This window comes from Festucalex cinctus, chromosome 1 (genome assembly GCF_051991245.1).
Source record: "Festucalex cinctus isolate MCC-2025b chromosome 1, RoL_Fcin_1.0, whole genome shotgun sequence".
NCBI lineage: Eukaryota > Metazoa > Chordata > Actinopteri > Syngnathiformes > Syngnathidae > Festucalex > Festucalex cinctus.
Window position 1 is genome coordinate 56877562 of NC_135411.1, and position 20400 is coordinate 56897961.

A 20400-nucleotide genomic window follows, 5' to 3' on the forward strand; every position below is an offset into this window, starting at 1 on the left:
TGACTACTTTCGATTATGTTGGGATTTCCATTAGGAGCCACTTAAATGTACATAATTTGTTGCAGGGTTGAACTGTCACCATTTAAAGTCCATATGTGTTATTTTGTACTTTATAAAACCTTTCAGTAATAACATAAATAGAATGTAAAGATTTAAACATTTTGAGCATCATGATTGAATGCTGTAATCCAGTTCATGGTTCTGCTCCTTCCGGTGTGCTCGCCACTGCCACTGGGAGGCAGTATAATAATGTATAGTCATGTATACACAAACAAAGAAGAATAGACTTTTTTTTTTCTTTTTTTTTCTTTTTTTTAACTACAACTATCTGTACTTGGATCTTTTTTTTTTTTACATAGAGGATAAAGAATAAACACCTATACTTTAAAAGCAATTGGGTCAAAAATAACCGAATCATGGATCAAAGAAGGGAATGACTGTCACAAGTGTCAAATAATAACCTAACCAAAAAATAACCTAATTTTTGGTTTTGATTTGACACTATAGTTGGACTATTAAAACCCCTGGGCATTATCTTATTTTGAAATGACTTGGTCAGAACCATCAAAAGCCGAAAACCGGTCACAATAACGGCGAAGGGTTAATTTGAATAGTCAATTGAATAACCCCAAAAGAGATGGGTCAAATTGAACCAATCACAGTGGGTCCCTTTTGACCTATAATCGGCTTATTTTTGACCCGACTGTTTTTAAGAGGGGCGGCACAGTGGATGACTGGTTAGCACGTCCGCCTCCCAGTACTGAGGACTCGGGGTCGAGTTCAGGCTCCGGCCTTCTTGGGTGGTGTTTGCATGTTCTCCCGTGCCGGTGTGGGTCTTCTCCGGGTTCTCCGGTCTCCTTCCACATTCCAAAGACATGCATGGTAGAGTAATTGGGCACTCCAAATTGTCCCTAGGTGTGCTTGTGAGTGTGGATGGTTGTTTGTCAACCAGTTCAGGGTGTACCCTGCCTACTGTCCAAAGCCAGCTGAGATAGCCTCCAACACCCCCACAACCCTTGTAAGGATCAAGTGGTTAAGAAAATGCATCGATGGATGTTTTTAAGAACGGTTAAATGCTAATTGAACTGTGCTTGCTTATATATCGCTTTCTAAGCCATATGCCCTGGATTGGCTGGCAGCTGGTTCAGGGTGTACGCCGCCTGCTGCCCAAAGCTAGCTGGGATAGGCTCCAGCACCACTACGACTCTTGTGAGAAAATAGTGGGGAAGAAAATGGATGGATGGATAGATAGATAAACCGTATCCTCCTGACTACCAGCAATTCAAATTTGTCCTCTGTAGTGGACCTTTTTAAACCTAATATCTCCCACCCAGTGGATACAATTGAATTAACTCATTTTGTGCTCTATAGAGGACATCCAGAGCTTTCCAATGATACCAAATGTGTAGGGGCGGGGCTTCCCTCAGTGCAAGCACTTTTTAGGGAAGAGGAAAAGTAAGTAGTTTTTATTGAAAAAATTTAGGCTTTAAATGTTGTTAGCATGTGTTCTATAAAAGAACACATTAAAGTATTGTTTGAATTATTTTAACTGTATTTGAGCCAAGCATTTAAGTTTTAAAAAATGTCCTCTGTAGTAGACACATCATAGCTTAAAAATAATTTATTTATTTATTTTTATTTTTTATTTTTTTTGCAGTATTCCAGTTACTTCACAAAGATTGAGGAATATCAAAATAAACATGATTGGACAATATTTTTTTCCTGGTAGTCAGGAGGATATGCTATATGGTGCTCAAACGTGTGAGTATTGTAAAATTATTTCTCTTGATGTTTTTATTCAATTATTGGTTTCTTCTAAAATGGCGATGCTAATCATTAGCTCGTGAATGGCGCTTGCGAACCTAGCAAACAGGTGAACCTTGACGGTTGTTGGCACTGTGATGTCATTTTCAGTCAATGGTAAGTGGCAAAATGGCCACCCTGTGATGAATAAATTAATTCATATTCCACAAACACAATATTCATCATAATGCTATGTTTAAGTTAATCATAGAACATTTCATTGCCAAGAACATTTTTGACTTGACTTCCAGAATGAGGTTTTGGTTTAGCTCTCTGTCCACAACTGATTGCCCTTTTTTTTGAGCCACCACTGTTATTATTGTGCCTTATCTGGAAAAGCTTTCAAACGGCTTTATGGCTCGAGTGCCGCCTGTTGCTTTGTTATGCGCTACGCGTGTGTCTTCAGGTGGAAAGTTTTAACTAAACCGTGGAGATTTTTTGAGGGGGTCGAAGTTGTTTACACGGACATCGCCTGAGGCCGATGAAGGGTGCCGCTTCTGCATGCCAAGCAGAGCGCATTATGGTAACGTTTGGCTGTGCAAGTAGTTGTTTTGTTTTTTGTTTTTTGAGTGCAGTAAGTGTGTAATGCCTTCACGGATAGCCAATGGCACGGGACCGAGACACACGTTCAGCCTGCTGCTAAAGCGTTTGCCGCCATCCCGCAGCTGAAACCACTGCAGCTCGCTCTGATGTTCCAGCACCGCTTTCTGTGTGACCATCTGTTGCCGCCACTAATAGAGCAATACTGAAACACTCAGCGAATGTGGCAGCTATTGTGTAATGTGTGTGTAAACAAGAAAGGCCTCACCAGTCGCTGTGATTTAGCTCCGAATGATGCCATATTCCACAGCCTCCACTTTACTGCAGAGCTCCGTTTTCTTGCTACCTTTAATCTCCTTGACAATATGGTTGACAAGTAAATCCAACAGACCTTTCTGACCCGAAGAATGACGTTGTATCTCTTAAGTCACTGGCTTCGTTTTCCCACTGGCAATGGCAGCCCGCACACCTCCCTGCAGGCAAAAGCAGACGAGCCGTAAAAAAGGAAATAAAAATACACCTTTCACGATATGATTTAAACATCTCCCTGCTTCATTTGGCGCAGACGACTTTTCCAGACGCCTTGGACAACAGATGGCGTGCGTCTGGTGCGAAGTGATGCCAAGTGGAAACAGAAGAGGCACATTTGAATATGGAACATTTCTGACTGGGGGGCGGGAAGAATTCTGCTGCTTTGAAAGAAAATCCGGAAAAAGAAACGAGGCTGTTCGGGGCAGCCGGGCAGTGAGTGACACGAGCGTGAACACGACAGGCAGACTGAGTCATCGGACAAATGCGGCTCGTTGACCAGCCAGCTGCGAGGACAGTTTCTGAGGACTGTACCCACCTACCATCCCGCCTTTACCTTGCTCACGGCCCATAACTGCACATATTGTTAGTCTAGTCCCACTAATGGGATTCTCCTCTCTATTAAATCTTATGGGAATTGTACTCTAATAGTGGCGTACAGTTATGCTAATTGCTACATTTCATCTCCGGAGAGGCCAGGAAACATTTGCAACAGGGATAGTAATTACACGGTGCTATTAATTCATGGTAGGCATAACATAAAACAAGGTCATTTAAATGGTGCTTTTATCAACAGCTTATCAGCTTAATGTAGCAATTGGCTATTATAATGCAAACCCCCCTGACTCCCCTGCAGAGGAATATCTCGTTTTTTACATCCCTCAAATTCATAATCCATCGCTCAAACAATAATATTTTGTGCAAAGTTCATCTAGATTGATTTTATTTGAGCAATTAATGAGTGTTACCTTCAGCATCATTTTTAAGCACATAGCTATGGGGCAGCTAGCACATATTTTAGACATGATGAGCCACTGACCCAGTATTAAAATCTGCCAAATGGCACGTGTTAAAAGTGCCCTTTTATCCATGTCAGTGCTGAAATTGACATAGTTAACGACTACAAACGCAGAGGAGCTTGTGTTAATTTTGGGGCAAATAGTGTGTTGCCCCATATAGTGAGACAACTTAGCCGATGGTGGGGAAACATGTAACATGTTCTCACATTCTATTTCAGGGTTCACCAATTCCGGTCCTCGAGGTCCGGAGTCCTTCAGGTTTTAGATATTTCCGTCCACTTGCACACCTAATTCATAAAATCACTCATCAGCATATCTGATAATACGGATATTGTACATTGTATCGTGATTAAACCACCAGAGTGAAAAATACTTGATAGCAGCATAACCCAAAGTTGCGAGCAGGAAAAAGCTAATTAGAAAAACATAAGAAACACAAAATCTCCAAATATGCACCACGTTGCAAATGTATGTAAAAATGTGTACAGATGTATGGTTTGATTGGGTTGACAATGACGACTCAGCCAAATAAAAGCGCAAGGAGGCAATCCATCGACGTGTTTCGCTGCCTTTAGTTCGCCCACGCAGCGAACAAATGAGAGGACAGTTGCGGGCGTGACGCTGTAAGTGGACCATTTCACTGTCAAATCAACCTTGAACGATTCTTCACTCGGCTACATGTTGGGCAAGGCTTATTTGCTGGCTGCGTTACATCACCGCGCCTAATTATCCGTTGCTGCCGAGTAATGGTCGTCCCGCCATCATTGTGCGGCATATGACGAATTTGATGCAAAGGCTGCTTATTAGTGGGTGTTTTGCTTGTTGATTGGATTCAATGTGGCATGAATTCATATTAAGAAAAAGAGGATACGGAGATTGAAGCCTGTATAGCTGGATGGGTGGGTTTGTTACATTGTATTAATTAATTATAAGTTGTACATATACTGTTGTGCGTGAGCTTGTGCGTTCATGACAAACTGAGTTAGTGCTACTCGATTGGGGGGGAGGGGGGAAGATTATTTTGGTAATCGCGATTATTCAAACAATCAAACATTTATTTTTTTGGAAAAAAAAAACAAAAAAACATGCAATATATAGGACCAAACATTTATAAAATTGCTACATTTACTAAGATAGCCATAGCTAGTTTTGTTAGATAGATAGATAGATAGATAGATAGATAGATAGATTTTTTATTTTTTTTATATATATTATATAAGTAGGTACTTATGTATCTACAGGTTGATTAGTTTAATAATGAAATCCACAATAGATTAACTTGTTAACTACTATCTGCCTATAGTTACAGTCCAGTAAATGATCAAATCTAAAATTGATAGGAATCTTGCTTGCAAGTGAAGTAGATAGATGTATCGGTGCACAGTAAATTCTGTAGAGTAAATTTGACTCTATTTAGAGTCAGACCAAATAGACTCAGTTTTAGAGTAATATTTACACTTGGAAGAGAGTAAAATAAATAATTGGAAAAAATAAAAGTGATTCAAGGTAGGAACAAACTCACAACCTTCAGCTTGGGAGACAGCCGATGTACTCTGAGCCACGCTGCTCCTGCTTTTTGTTTCTATATCCAGTGTTAATTTTGACAAGAAATTTTAATTTAGTTATAATCTTTTGACTAAATTTAAAGTTTTAGTCATAATTTTGTCTTCTGATTGTATTTTAGTTTTAGTCCAATTTTAGTTGACGAAAATAGAGCAATTTTAGTCGACGAAAGAAAAAGAAGCAATTTTAGTCGACTAAATTGACAGTTTAGTCTATGTTTTCCTTCAGCATACATTTCAACTTTTATACAGAAAATTACAACACCTATTTGCAACTGTAGTTTAACACGTAAGAAGCATTTAATACAACAGTGTCTTTATTAATTGTTTCAATGAAAGATGTTGAACTGACAATAATATAACTTAATTTTCACCTAAATAAAAAAAATGCAAAATTGCTTGAGATTAATCTTACAGCTGCACAATGAATGTAAACATGTTTGAACACTAAATAAAGTGCAGTGAACACTGAACAGTTTCTGAGTGGTTCTTTCCTGCCACCTGCGTTTCATTCCTTCTTGATTGGATTGTGTGAATTTTTGTCACTGTGTTGTTTACGTTTTCGTTTTAGTCACTGACAAAATTTTCAGTCAATTTAAAAGTTGTTGTTTTCACCTCAATGAATGGCTTCTATTTTAATTTTCGTTTAGTTTTCGTCTGCAAAACAAAATGTAATGAGGAAAATTATGATGAATGTTTTTCGTTGACGAAATTACCACTTGTGTCAGATGCAACTGATTCCATGATTCCATGGAATCTTCCTAACTCCAAGAGGCCAAAAACGATGTCTTTGTTCTCCTGGAGAAAAAGCAAACAGTAGGAGGGGCATATCTCAGGTGGCACTGTGGCAGTCTCCCAAGCTGAAAGTTGTGAGTTCGTTCCTTCACCCTTGGGTCACTTTTATTTTTTTCTAATTCTTTATTTTACTCTCTTCCAAGTGTGAATATTACTCTAAAACTGAGCCTATTTGGTCCCACTCTAAATAGGGTCAAATTTACTCTACATAAATTACTGTGTACATAAGCAGTTTACCTCAATAAAGTTTTACATTGCACTTAATGAAATATACAGTAGTTAGCTGATTAGAGAAATGATCAAATCTGGAGGAGATAGGAATCTAGCAAGGGAGTTGTTTCCGCAGACTTGTGATGAATAGTGATATCTACAATTGTTAGCTAGTTAGCTGCTGCCTGTCTCGTTAGCTACATGGCAGTGAACGATAACATTTACAGGAGCTGTATATCTAGCGATATAGTTTTATTCCTTTGAAGGGAACCTAGAAATAGATGAGGAGGAATAGTCACGGTGACACGGTGGTATGGTAGCTGTGGATGAGTCACACTCGTCTCCTCTCTCTCATTGTGTCTTCTTGTTTTCTTTTCTCAGTGTGTATGAAAAGAAGAGCCTGGAGAGAGGGAGTCACCACCTCCTAAAAATACACGCGTGCTTGTGTGGGCTTGTCCGCTGAGAGAAGGTGGCCGGGGGTTGCGGTGGCGGAAGTCAGCAGTCCACCTTCCGTCAACTCATTTGCTTCACGCATCAACACACCGCTGGCCGTAATTGGCTTGCTAAAAAGCGCTCTCTTCCGCTTTCGATGAAGGCCGGTCACAGCGGCTAAAAATCCGGCTCATTAAATTCTGCCGCCTGCATCCAGCCTTACCCGGACAAAGTCCATTACACATCAAAAGCCAATGGACGACGCACTCACGAGTGTTTTTGTCGCTCAGCTAGTCATTGTTTGCAAGTGGCAGGAAACCACAAAGGCATGTCATCCATCTGTTTTGGAGACCAGGAGCAGGAAGATATACTAAAAGGAGGATGCTCATTAAACAAAGAGCATCTCTCCTCTGGAAATCCAAATGACAGGTGTAAACACAGCAGGATGTGGGGAATCACCTTTCCCCAATGGCCTTTGGGAATTGACATACACTTTGTGAGTGTTTTATCTTGGCACATTTTAATTAAAACATTATTCAGTTAAAGGTTAGACAGCGGCAGCAGACGACATGGTGCGCCTCGTCCCCTGCGGAGCTGCGGTGAGGAAAGTGGACACTCTGGAGATGCACTTAGGTAGCGGTGCCTTGATCAATCAGCTTCTTGGAAACAATCCATGACATTTGAAAGTGCGCTTGACAGCTGCAGTGCTGAAAAGCCAAGTACTGATTTGACCTTTTTGACGCCAGCTAGACCCCTGAACAGTTTTGTGTAATATATACGGTTCAGAAAACTGTGAGGTTCATGCTTCCCTGAATCTCTGAAATGTATTTTAAATTGCTGTTGGAGAAGCTATTATGGTATTGTGGTAACTCTTTGCTTTACAATGTCCTATATTGGGAGTTGCCATCGAATGCAGCAAACATGGACGTGGCCTCTTTCTGGCTTTTTCTCCGGCATCACATCCCCGAGGTCTTCATTTCCCATAATGTATTCAGCGGTATGTCTTGAAGCCATCTGTCATCATGACCTGGCAACCCGGCTCAATCCAAAGGCCACGTTGGCAGCTGCTCTTAAGCGCCACCGCTCGGGGCAGTTGGACTCAGACCGAGCCGCCGATTCAAGCGCTAAATGCTACCATCACAATTCAGGAGCCTTAACTTCTTGGCAGCGAGGGCAGTTGAACGTTAGTCTCCAGTATTCTGTGGGCGACAAACACTTAATGAAGGAGTGACCTTTTCCATCATTCCCAGCTGAAGTCGGCGGTGTCGACTTGTCGGGAAGTGGATGTCTGTCGCCCACAGCGCTTCACGTGACAGCAGAGAGTGGCTGTGACCTCGTGTTTCATTATACAGCGTTCAACTGAGACATTGTTAATCCTTCATAGGTGGCAAAGTTGGACAAAGCCATTTAAACACATCAGAAAAGTCACATCAATCAATTTAATGTCAAGGGCATTTAAATATATATATATATATATATATATATATATATATATATATATATATATATATATATATATATATATATATATATATATATATATATTGGGACTAATTTGGTCCAAAAAATACATAAATCCCAGACTTCCCACAATAAATAAATAGAATTATCTCTATTTGCAAGTCATTTGCACACATAACAAACATAGGTTTATATTGTTGCGATTGGCTGGCAACCAGTCCAGGGTGTCCCCCGCCTACTGCCCAGAGCCAGCTGAGATAGGCTCCAGCACCCCCCGCGACCCTTGTGAGGAATAAGCGGTCAAGAAGATGGATGGATGGATGGATGGATGGGTTTATATTGCCAATATGTGTTCCTGTTAAAAAGAGTTTGTTTTTTGTTTTTTTAATTTAAGGATAATTTGTAATAAATACAACATAGTGGTAGAGGCACACTCTAAAACCCCAAAAGAACTAAAGAATAATCAATAAGACATTCACTTGTAGTGGGAATAGGGCAAAAGTATGCCCAATTCAGGACTTCTGCAATCAATGAATGAACACAATGTAAACACTTTCTACCTTCTGCTGTTTGCAGTCACTCAAATTCGTGCCAAGAGGGTCAGTGACCCACCAGACCCTGCAGATGGAACTGTGGTTTGTACATAAATGAATTGAATAGAGGTTCATCATTATTTTTATGGAAATTATTATTAAATCAGTCAGAGGTAGACAGACATCTTAAGGATTGTTTGGCCTTGGCCTGCTTATATTTGCAATAGCAGATTTTTGGATGGAACGACTGTATTGAATCACATCCAAGGGTGGAAGATAACATTTAAGGCAGTGTGAAAACTTGAATTTGGCAATATTCCTTTAGTAGCAATAACGTAGTTAGAATTTAGCAGGCTGTAGAAAAGCTTGGAAGTCTTTGTAGTGAGTGGCTCCCCGCGGGGCTTTCAGGGCAATTCCCTCAAAGAAAAGCCAATTGTGTAAAACCTGTGTGTCTCATCTGGACCGCTAAATCCAGGTGGAGTTTATCGAGCATTAATAGCTTAAAAGGCTGCTCGGTGGTGGACGTCTGCCAGCCATGTTCCCGCTCCGATAATCCCCTCTGGTTTAGCACATCAAATACATCTATTTCCCGTGGAATCCAGCAGGTGTCAGATGGTGGCCGACACCTGTGGTTCTGTAAATTCGGTGACCAGGCCTCTGTGCTCAATTCACGATCCAGCAGAGAAAGATAATCTGCCGTAATCTTTGGCCCTGTGAGCGAACCCAGAGAGAGGGGCTGCATTGTTCACCATTTCAACTCAAAGGTGCATGATGAACTTGTGGCTGGCTTCTTCCACATTCAACTTTTCTGAGCAGGCCTTAAGGGGACATGTTATTGACTTTTACGTGCTTGAAGATTAGACTATTTATGAGCACCATTGAAGCACCATTGAACGCAACTCCACACACTATACAATAAGGAAATAGTGAACAATTAATTCAAAAAGAAGTTTTAAGTCATCTATTGCCAGTCTCAGAAATTTGGTTCAGAATATATTCTTTATCCTCTGTGTAGAATGACTTTTATTAGTGCCGTACTGATGACCAGAGAGAGGAGTTGAGACACACCCTGCTACAGTATGATTGGCTTTTGAATCTAAGCAGGGACTGCCTACAAATAAAGTGGGATTCCGCAATGACAAGTACATCCATCCGTCTGTCTTGTACTGCCCCCAGGTAGCCAAGGTGGGCTGGACAGAAGGTACAGCATTCAACTGATGCAGTGTGACAAAAAATGTTGAATTTGATTTCATTATTCATCCATTTTCTTAACCGCTTATACTTCACAAGGTTCATAGGGGTGCTGGAGCCTATCCCAGCCGGCTTCGGGCAGTAGGCGGGGTACACCCTGAACTGGTTGCCAGCCAATCGCAGTCGAATTTATGTATTTAAGTGATTTGGTCAGGGAATGAATTCAACTCATGTCACAAGGCACCACGGTTTGTCTCTTTGAAGGTCTAGTAGTCCTTACTGGTAAATTAATAAACTCTCTCCAACGCATTAAGGATCAACCTAGACAGCATTTGTAGAGCTTGCAAATGCAATGCATGCTGTGACATAACACTAATAAAATTGTGTTTGACAATACTGGCAGGAAATGAAGACAAGGCGGGTCCACTAGGAGCTTTCTGTTGATTGTTATGGCTTCTGGGAGGATAGCGGTGATGCTTTTCCTGACATTAACTCATTCAGTGCCATTGACGGCTATACACGTCAAAGATCCATTTTACTGGGCTGGCAGTGAGTGAGTTAACATTATTAGCATTTTTTTAACATGTGAAAATTATTATTTTATTGTCCCTCTCAAAAAAGTAAGACCCATTCTGGGTGGGGTCCTGGTTACCATTAACTCCCACGTTATCAAGAAATTAACTTGGCTTGATAAATCGAGCTCCATTTTAAATATTTCCACTTTCAGGTCATTTATATTAAACTCATTCTTTTAGGAGCAAAAACAAACACATTGTTAATGAATCGGGCACATTTTTGCTATCATACCTTAGTTTATTATCACTTCCTAGACCTCTAACTCATTCACTGCCATTGACGGAAAAATATGTCAAATGATGCATTTTTTTTCTGGGCTGGCAGTGAATGTGTTAAACAAATGAAATGGTTTGTCTCAACATGTCTACCGAGCAACACTGCATCACTAGCACCCTGACGCGCTCCCTCAAACCCCTTGCCCAGTTCCGATGCCCCGCTGTCCCATCTTTGGCCTCATCGATGCCTTCATCTTGGCTCACATGGATCTCCGGTGGCCTTGCCCCGCCCCGTGTGGTGTCCGTGGCACTGCCCCCGCCCTCCTTTGGGAGCTTCTGTTTCTTGTGCATTGTACTGTAAATGCCAACGTTAAAATGGAAGCGGACGGGAGCGTGCCTCTGTCATTCCTTGTGATTGCCTGAGAAGCACACAAAGGGCAAGCTGAGGCAAGCGGACATGGACCTGTCATTGGAGATGTGTCACTTATGGGCACGTTGCCCTGAAAGCGTGCCCCGGCCTGGGGAGTTGCTGTGGAATAAAAGCGCCTCGTATGCTCAATGGCTAGCTGGCAGGATGATTCAGCCGCTGTGATTATACAGTATGGTCAAGCCAATAGCAGCGCCGCCCTGATTGTATTTAATTTTTTTCCCCCCCCGCTCGCATTTTGCAATCTCTTTGCTCCCTCTTCACTGCACTCCCCCACACTTCTAGCAATCAGCCAGGTGCTAAATGCCTGGGTGAGGCACGGCTCATGGGTAGGAGGAGGGATGTAAAGGGGGATTGGCGCTTGCGCCTGAAAATAGGCATCTGTGCTTGCTTGGCAGAAGACGAAGCGGGGGCAGGAAATAACTGTCATTCTCCTCCGAGGCTGAACGTGTGCGGCGAGTGGGGCGCGAGGGTGATGTACTCGGGCAGGTTAATCATTAACTTGGTGATCTGAAGAGAACGGGGGAAATAGGTATGAAATATTGAGTGTGAATGTTTTTTTTTTGTTTTTTTGTTTTTTTTAAGTAGTTTAAGGGAAGGGTTATATTCAATGGCTGAGAAAAGTTTTTTTTTTTTTTTTGGTACATGGATACCAGCATTGTCAAAACACGACCCGTTAACATTTGGCTTGTAAAAATGGCTGCTGTAATGTGCATGCCAAGTCAGTCGTTGGCAATGTGACCCTATAGAATTGCCATCCATTTTTTTATAGCGCTGGTGCGCTGGAGACAATCCCAGCTGACTTCTGTCATCAATCACAGGGCCCATATGGACAATAAGTCATGCGCATAATTATTGACATTTTCTTCTATCAACCTAAAATGTTTCTGTTTGTTATGTGGGAGGAAGCCAGAGTACCTGGAGAAAACCCACGCAAGTACAGTGAGAACATACAAACGCCACAAAGCAAGCCGAGAGCCTTGGCTTGAATGAATGTGAAAAATACTTCATGTGAAAAAGCATGACATATTCAAACCAACGGCCAATCTTTCTGTATCCAAAACGCCAACTCTATGGCAGTTCCAAGCCCAAATAAATTGGAATCAGGAAGTGCATCTATTAGGTGAAACTTGCGTCAAAATTTCATCCCAAAATGGTGCAAAGGAAAAAAGCTGAGAGGAACTCTAGATGACCAACACATGTAACAATATTTCCACCGAGAATTATGAGTCTACTCCCTAAACCAGATGTCTGTCAGCATTGAGCCAAAGGCATCCAGACTAATTGAAAATATAACAAAAAGGAAAAAGTGGGCTACAATAAGAAATAAGATGCGCTAGGCTAGTTGTTAGCTTCTCCGGTAGCTACATTGCTTTCACAAAATCTTCTTCTAACTGTGTTACTTGTCAGACATGTTGTACAATCACTCAACACAAGCAGTTGCTCCTCTATTTGTGTCCGGCTAGCTCCTCCCTAATTCGTTCTTTCATTCTGTTTCCTGTCACAATCATGAAGTCCAAGGCTCAGCCCAACTTGCTGTTGCCCACACACATGTTTTGAACATTTAGAATTGTCAGCTGCAAGCATTTTTCACCAGATTGTGGTTGGATAATCACTCAGGATAACCGTTCGGAGACATCAGAGAATCGGGCCATTGCTGATTTTGATCTCAAGGGAATGAAAATGCACACATTTTCTTGTTTTTCCATACGTTGCATCTGCTCAATCGACTCTCTTCGTCACAATCACAGAGTCCATGTTTTGACGCAACTCAGTGTTGACGACACACAAAAACTTGTTATTGGAAATACATTTTGTCAACTCCAACTGTTATTGTTGAGGAAAAAAAAATCAATCCACATCACAGCATAATCTTTTAGGAAAATGTATTAATCAGCCAATCGTAGTGAAGTAATCAGTCTCCAAATCGACCTAATTATCAGCACGTTTGCATCCAACTTAATCAAACATTTAATATGCATTTTCAGTGTTTTCACCTGTGTTTTTTTCTGTTGATTTCAAATCTTTTCAGGAAGTCACGCAAAGGAAGAGGCAAATCGACATTACTTTGTCCATTTTCAGTGAAATGCAGTCTTGGGTAAGCGCGCCTGAGACTGAGAGGTCTGTTTAATGGCTGCGTATAGCACAGCGGCGGCGGCAGCTGACACCGTGCAAGACTTTTGGGAAAACGCTGATGTGGCGGGGGCTTTGTCCTCATCATGAATCCTAATGAATAATCAATGCCAAGAAAATCTGTGCATAGAAGCTTGGGAGACCGGGTAAGGGTCAGCGCACAGGGAGAAAATGTATGTAAACTCTCCCGCCCCCTTCTCGTTGAAGTATAATCAAACTAATCGCTACATTTTGACTGCACAGCCCTTTGAAGGCTGCTGCATTAATGACACCTAATCCACCCCTTCCTCTTGTGGCATGAATGTGTGCAAAGACAGAGAGAGAAAAAAAAAAAAAGTGCCGCAGCAGAACAGGCAGATTTTCCCAGCTTATTCAGCACAAAAGTACTCCCTGAAAGAGGACCCTAACATCATCACCAAATGACGCTGATAACTGTATATGCAAAAGAGCATTCCGATTTAAACTCAAGAAATGTGTCAATTCATTTGGAGAGCTGCGGCACAACCTGGACTTGTCGCCAGGCAAGACATGCAAGCACCGGGAGAACATGAGAAGTTAGGACAAGAAGGTGGAGCAAAGAAATGTACCTCAAACAATCTGAGCACCATATGGTGTAGAAAGTGCTTTATAAACTCAGTTCAGCTACACTTTGCTTTCTAATGCGCTGCCACCTACAGGGTAGGAATGGCAGAACATTAGTGCCCATTATAATTCTACATTATACTGCACCTAGGGTACCACCATTTTGTTTCGCAACAATACTTGACTATATTTATAATTTTATATTTAGGTGAAATTGTGAATGAGTGAAGCACGTGCCGATTAGAGTCAACGAATAGGTCAAGGCGGCCTTTTTGAATGTCCACTATTCTCATCCACTTCCTCTCTTTGTGAAACCTGCTTCTTCCTTGACAATCACACCATGTTTTTGTGGTTCAAAAAAATAAGAACAGTATGTGGTGCCTCAAACCCTGATAGTTTCCTTTTGAAGCACGTCTGTACACTGTATGGGATAAATCACTCAATGTGAAGGATTGTGTTTGTTCTATTCCATTCAGGTTGATGTGCAATGAGGTCCATGACAAAAATCAGTTTGACACCCCTGCTCTAGTCTCACAACATTTGCTGAACTCTGACAAGTTTCGGTAGATTTTTAAGCCACATTTTCCTTGGTTGAAGTCCTGGAGTGTAGCTACTGATTTTACAAGTTCCACATCAGCGATCGCATCCCTCCACCACGAATATGGCTTTTTCCTAACATCTATTACCTCAGGCGTTGTCCAGCAGTGAGAGTTAATATGCTCCTCTGCATCCACAGCGCAGACACTTTGCTATCTCCCATAAAGAAGGAGCAGCTCAACCACAACAAATCGGCGTCCCGCTGAAGGCCTCTGATCATCATGTCGGCACTTGAAATGCTCCTCGTGCGCAATGCCAACTGCCCACGGCCGCGGCTTATCGCCACCTTGTGTCTTGTGTGAGCATGCGTTTCGGCTGCAGCGTGAGCGAGAACATGAAAACACACCAAATACAAAGAGTGCAGCAAGGGGGTGTTTTTTTGTTTTTGTTTCCCCCCCTCCCTCCATAGGCATGAGTCACTTAGCCAGCTTTCATCAGCTATTATGCAGCCCGGGCTCACTATTTGACACACGATGGAGTAATTGTCAGCTCTCTGCAAATCACAATGGCAACTGTCATGAGCATGATGAGTCCTGACGTTTCTCCCCTTGAAGTTATCTTTTTTGAAACGTGAGGAGTTTTCATGAGTGAGCTCTGCTTTCAGCGGGGTATGCACATGCCGATTAGTTCTCCCCTTACGATGCAAGTCAGCAAACACCTGTTTGATGACTCGAAAGGTGATCCTGAGTGTCCATAGGTGTGGGATGTTAGCAGTAGTTTTTTCTTCCATGATCTGCTTATAAAATAGGTCAGACAATCGTAAACATGCTCAATAATAGTGACTGCAAATCTTTGTGTCTGGTCAACATAGAGCAGGCTGACTTCATTGACAGAGTGACAGCTGATGCAGTGGGGTAAACACATACTAATACTTGTTCAAAATTTCAGCCTTTTTCCTCCCTTGTGATCAAAATCATTATTGAACATCTCTAAAGGGATATCCTGAGCAAATTTCCTGTGGTGTGTGTGGAAGGATTTTTCCTCTCTGATCCACTTGGAAAATGGTCAAGACTGACAATCGCAAATGTTGAACTTTTTCTATATTTCCGATGACTAATCCTTGTGTGTTCAGCGTTCAGCACTTTTTGGCCAAGCCATGGAGTTCATGATTGTGACGAAATTTAATGATTTGCCAATTAATAGGGGTAGACAAATACAGATAATCTTCTAAACCATCTGATCAATGTCAACCAAAGCCCAATTATCAGATTATCAGTCACTCAAAGATGATTCTTAACAATGATCCCGTGCTATTGGAGTGATTTGCCCTCCCAATCTGGTCATAAAATGTTAGAGCAGACAATCATAAATGTTCAACATGTTTACAATTGCACATTTCTACATGTGACGGTGCAACAGCCGTTTAAGCAGGGAACACACATATTGATAATTGCTCAAAATTTGCGATCAAAAGCCTTGTTCAGACTGCCAGCCCAAAACACAAATTTTAGCCCATCGAGACTGAAACTGGATGCCTCTTTTGTAGCCTGTACAGTCACAAAGCACATGGAATCTGATTAAAACCACATTCGGGAGGTGGCTTCAATTCTAATGCCGCACCGTCATTCCGTCAATGACGGATGCCCACTTCGAATGTCGTATACATTGACGGACATTTATTTTGCTGAGCAATGACAAATGACAGCTTGACAAGTACGATGCCATTTTGCTTGAAATATTGATGATGACGGAAGGCTGCCCCCGGCTGTTGACGATTGCCAAATGGCGTGCGCTCAAAATTCATTGACGTGCCCAACTCTGCCGATTCATCCCCAGACTGAACAGATCCAAACACACAGATCGGATTTGACTGTCCGTGATGTCACTACGCGACACAAATCCCAATGCGCCAGACCACGGAATTCTGTCAGTATCGCATCGGGTCCATCGGTCCGTCGCCTCCTCAGATACGCAACCGGAACTGCAGTGACAGTTTACGTCAGTTTTTTTGCAGACACAACTGGAAACAGCCAATTATTGCCTGGTAGTAGCCATCGACATATGAAGAGGTTGTACTACGAATGTAGTAAGAATTAACCTGTTTGCAAGGAACCAGTTGGACAATGAGGAGCGGTAAAAAATACTGCAAAAAATATGTTGTCAAACACTCCACGTGCTGGGCAACACTTCCGCTCGATATCGTTGCTACAGCAACCTGTCAGACCGGATTCGGACACTTGCTCAAAACAGTGTGGACAGTCAGCCGTAAAAATCGGATTTGAGGAGGAATCCGATTAGATCAGATATGCTTGCAGACTGAATGCAGCCAAAGTGAGTAGAGGTCCAATTCTCGGATACCTCAGAAAGATTATCCTGCGATTTGAGGTGTGTTGAGAGTGATTTCTCCTTCCCGATCTAGGTTGACAATCGTAAATGTTAAACCTGTCCAATATTTACAATCACAAATCCTAATGTTCTTCTGTAACTTCTACTCTTTCTTCATAATCCATCACCCTAGATACCCTTTGGCACTACGCCCAGGCATGTTTTGGTACTACTTGGTGCAGTGTTGGTCATCTGGCATAAACCAGACACAATGAGAGTAGTCAGGAAACACATGGCAATAGTTTTCTCATCATGTATGCGGTCACTCACACTTTAAGAACGTGCACCCTTAGCTTCTTCCCCTTACAAATGCTTCTCTCTCCTTTTCGCAATCAAATGTACGAGTGCTGTGTCCAAATGCCATACGGGTGCGTTGTGAACATAATGTTGTTCATAACAGTCGATGCAGGTTCCTGTTATTGACGTAACAAATAACAGCTCAGCTCGTTCCGCCAGCAGCGCAACACCCTTCTGGTAAAACACGAAAAACAATGCTGCCTTTTAACATGCAAGTGTGAAAAGCGCCCTCAAAACCCCGAGGCTGTCGAATGTTCCTATCGCCGATGTCATCGCCAAATTAGTTGTGCTTGACCCGCTTGCACCTTAGTCGAATAAGCTATTTCATGGTCTAATTGTTGCTGGTGGAGATGATGATTAAGTCGACGTTGTGTCTGTTCCCATCGAAAGGCCACGCAAAGTGTTGCTTTCCAGCAAGGATGTTGGTGTCAAAACACTGAAATGTTTTGGGCGCAAACCCCCCCGCCGCCACCATGCACGGCCTTAGTGGAACGTGTAAACACTGGCGCACGGGGGGTTGTGAGTCAACCATTGCCTTCTAAACTTTCTCTTTTTTTTGGGTTCTTTCTGGGTGGTTCTCTATCTTGCAAATCCTCATTGCGCGCACACGCACACAGCGTGTTGTTGTTGTGTTGCCTGTGGTCTGTTGCTGATCAGCTTTCCTGTTGCTGCAGAGCAACTGTGAGTCGTGAGATAAGGACATTGAGAGCACATGCTCGCGGGGCCCACAAGGGAAAGGAGGTGAAGAGTGAGGGAGGGCAGACAAACCGAGTCACCGAAATATTCATTTGAAGGGCGTGAAGTTGATTCATTAGGAAAAGTACGTCTCGCAGGAAAGCAAGGGAGGGAGTGTTCTGTTCTGGCAGGGGGTGGGGTGGGGGGGGCGCTGGTATGGTGGGAGTGGATCTGAGGTGGTGAAATATCAGGACGGTTCGCTCCTTTTAACCGTCAGACCTGAAACGACCCCGAACGCGGGCACGGATTAAGGAAACCTGCATAAATCTGGAGAACAAAGTGAGGAGGAGAGGGGAAGGATTTGAATCAGCCGAGGCCCGAGGATGCCAGCGCGGGATATGCATGTTGATGCACCTTGACTCGGCTGGCATGCGGGACCAAAGGGAGGACCGGGGCCTTGTTATTTGATACGGGCATTGAAGTCAAGGCAAGTAGTTGGGAGCGCTCAGATGGACATTTTGAAGCGGCCATGACTCAGAAGACGTTGACGCGGCAGCTGACGTTATGGGACGGTCCCGATGGGCCTCCACCAGCCGGCTCGCTCACCTCACCCGTGTCACCGGGCGAGCATGGTCGCGGGGCCGCAGGCTCCGCCTTGCTCCGCCGTCTGAAACTCAACCGCAGCATTCAGGAGCGCAGACGCTCGTCTCAGAGTTACTGCAGGTACATGTGTGCTTCTCTTCTACAAGGTCATACAACATGATGTCATCTAAACATACATAAATACTCACAAAGAGTTGGGCATGTTGGGCTTTGGGTGAATTTTCCAGAAAAACGTACAATTCTAACCGGTAAACGTGAACTTTATTTGACCTTCTCAAAACTCCAGAATACACGTGCCCAAATGAGTTTGAGTCGGACTGTTCTTTAACAAAGAGCCGAGAAACAAAATTAACTGAAGTTTTATAAAAAGAAATACAATAAAAATCCAAGGATATCACCTTCTGAGCCTTTCTGTGACTCTTCCGGTCTCTCTGTGTCTCTGTTTTGTAGAGATGTTTGGACAAATGCCACTTTTTTCAGACCATGTACGAGGACAAGTACGGATAGTACCGATACTTGATTAATGATTTTGAAAATAATCTAATTACTATTATCGCTCCCCTCACTATTACGATTGTGAATTATGATGTGATTCTTATTTTTTTCTTCTTCCCATATCATTTTTTCCAGAAATTCAACAGTATTACAATAAGCAATGTCTAAACTGTCATAGGCTTATGCAAAAATTAAGGTAAATTATGGATATGAATGAATGAATATGGAAGACAGTTTCCAGTACTTGGATTACAGTTATAAACTTAGTAAACATTTGACGTGCTGTATTTTTTTAATTATTTTTTTTGTATGACAACTTCACAAAATTCAACAAAAATATGTGGCATAAACAAGCCATTAAGACATAAATCAGATGACAGCAATAATGCAAACAAATTTGTGGCTTAATCACAATATGGAAATTTTCTAGAGTCCATGAACCATGTAGCTTTATTGTCTTGTTTTGACCCATTAAAGGGGTGGGAGTCTAACCTTCATCAAAATATTAGAAAAAGTATAACCTGTGCCACCCAAAGCATTCCAATCCTAATGTCAAATTCTCTAACACTTTACCTTACAGTACTGCACAGAAAGAAATAAAGAACTCATTCACTTTCATTTACAAGGTGTCCCTGAACGCAACCCACGCAGCTGCCAATGTAATGATGAATGGCGGCTGCATCAAACCACAAGCCAGCATTAATTACGCAACCAAACGAGTGAAAATTAACAATGTAGAAAATGTAGAAACAAACAAAATACACTGAAACTGACACAGACATGCCGGGAATTCCTTGCAATTGAATTTCATCGGCACAAAACATGCAGAATATCCCCAACTTTCTGTTAGTAGTATATGTTATTAATCACACAATACACAGAGCATGTTTACTATGCATTTTTAAGATGAACAGTGTTGTCAATGATTTGCCACTTGTTGCTAACCTTAGACCTGAGGTCATTCAGTCCTTCGGAGGACATCAATACCCAAGTTTTTTCCCCACTTTGTAGGTACATTTTATCCATAGCATGGCTTAATATTTATTTATTTATTTATTTATTTATTTATTTATTTATTTTATTTACAGTTCAGTTTACTGGACAGATTCATCGCAATCATGTCCCAGAGGTTAATTACAAAATAATGACAAAATAATTCTAAATTGGCATATTTCAGTCATGCACCCTTTGACTGTTGATCTGAGAAATTTGTGAAATATATTACTCTTGTGAATCACAGTCTTCTTAAATATAAGATGTCACCATGCCAGTCATCACTGTAAGGAGCCGTATTTGGTACCCAATGGTTCAAAAATGACCATGCACAACTATGAAATGTGGCACAATTTCCCTTGGATGAATTCAATGAAGAAAATAAAAAACACATGAAAAAATGAAAACCCAGGGTAAATGGTGCGATATGATTGAAGGACGGTTAGTTTAATGTGGAACAATTTGATTCGGTTCGATTGAATGAAATTACAGTTCGATTCAATATGGTCGGGCTCAGTTCGAGAGGGTATGATGCAGAATTCCTTGTCATTTTACAATATGATCGAACGTGTCAGTAGGCTACTGTAAATGTGACATTTCCATAATATCTCTCCAATAAAAGATTCA

General features: G+C 41.9%; 1 protein-coding gene across 2 annotated transcripts in view; it reads left to right on the forward strand.

The window, feature by feature from the left end:
* Positions 1-20400, forward strand: part of pde4a (phosphodiesterase 4A, cAMP-specific) — an 82812-nt gene that overhangs the window by 33237 nt on the left and 29175 nt on the right. The window contains exon 1 of one of the 2 annotated variants that reach the window (XM_077496449.1): positions 17909-18405. The exons of the other annotated variant lie outside the window; for it this stretch is intronic. Coding sequence (XP_077352575.1) covers positions 18212-18405 — 194 coding nt within the window. The 5' untranslated portion in view covers positions 17909-18211. Of the gene's footprint in view, positions 1-17908; positions 18406-20400 lie in introns of those variants that run through there. 2 annotated transcript variants of the gene reach the window in all.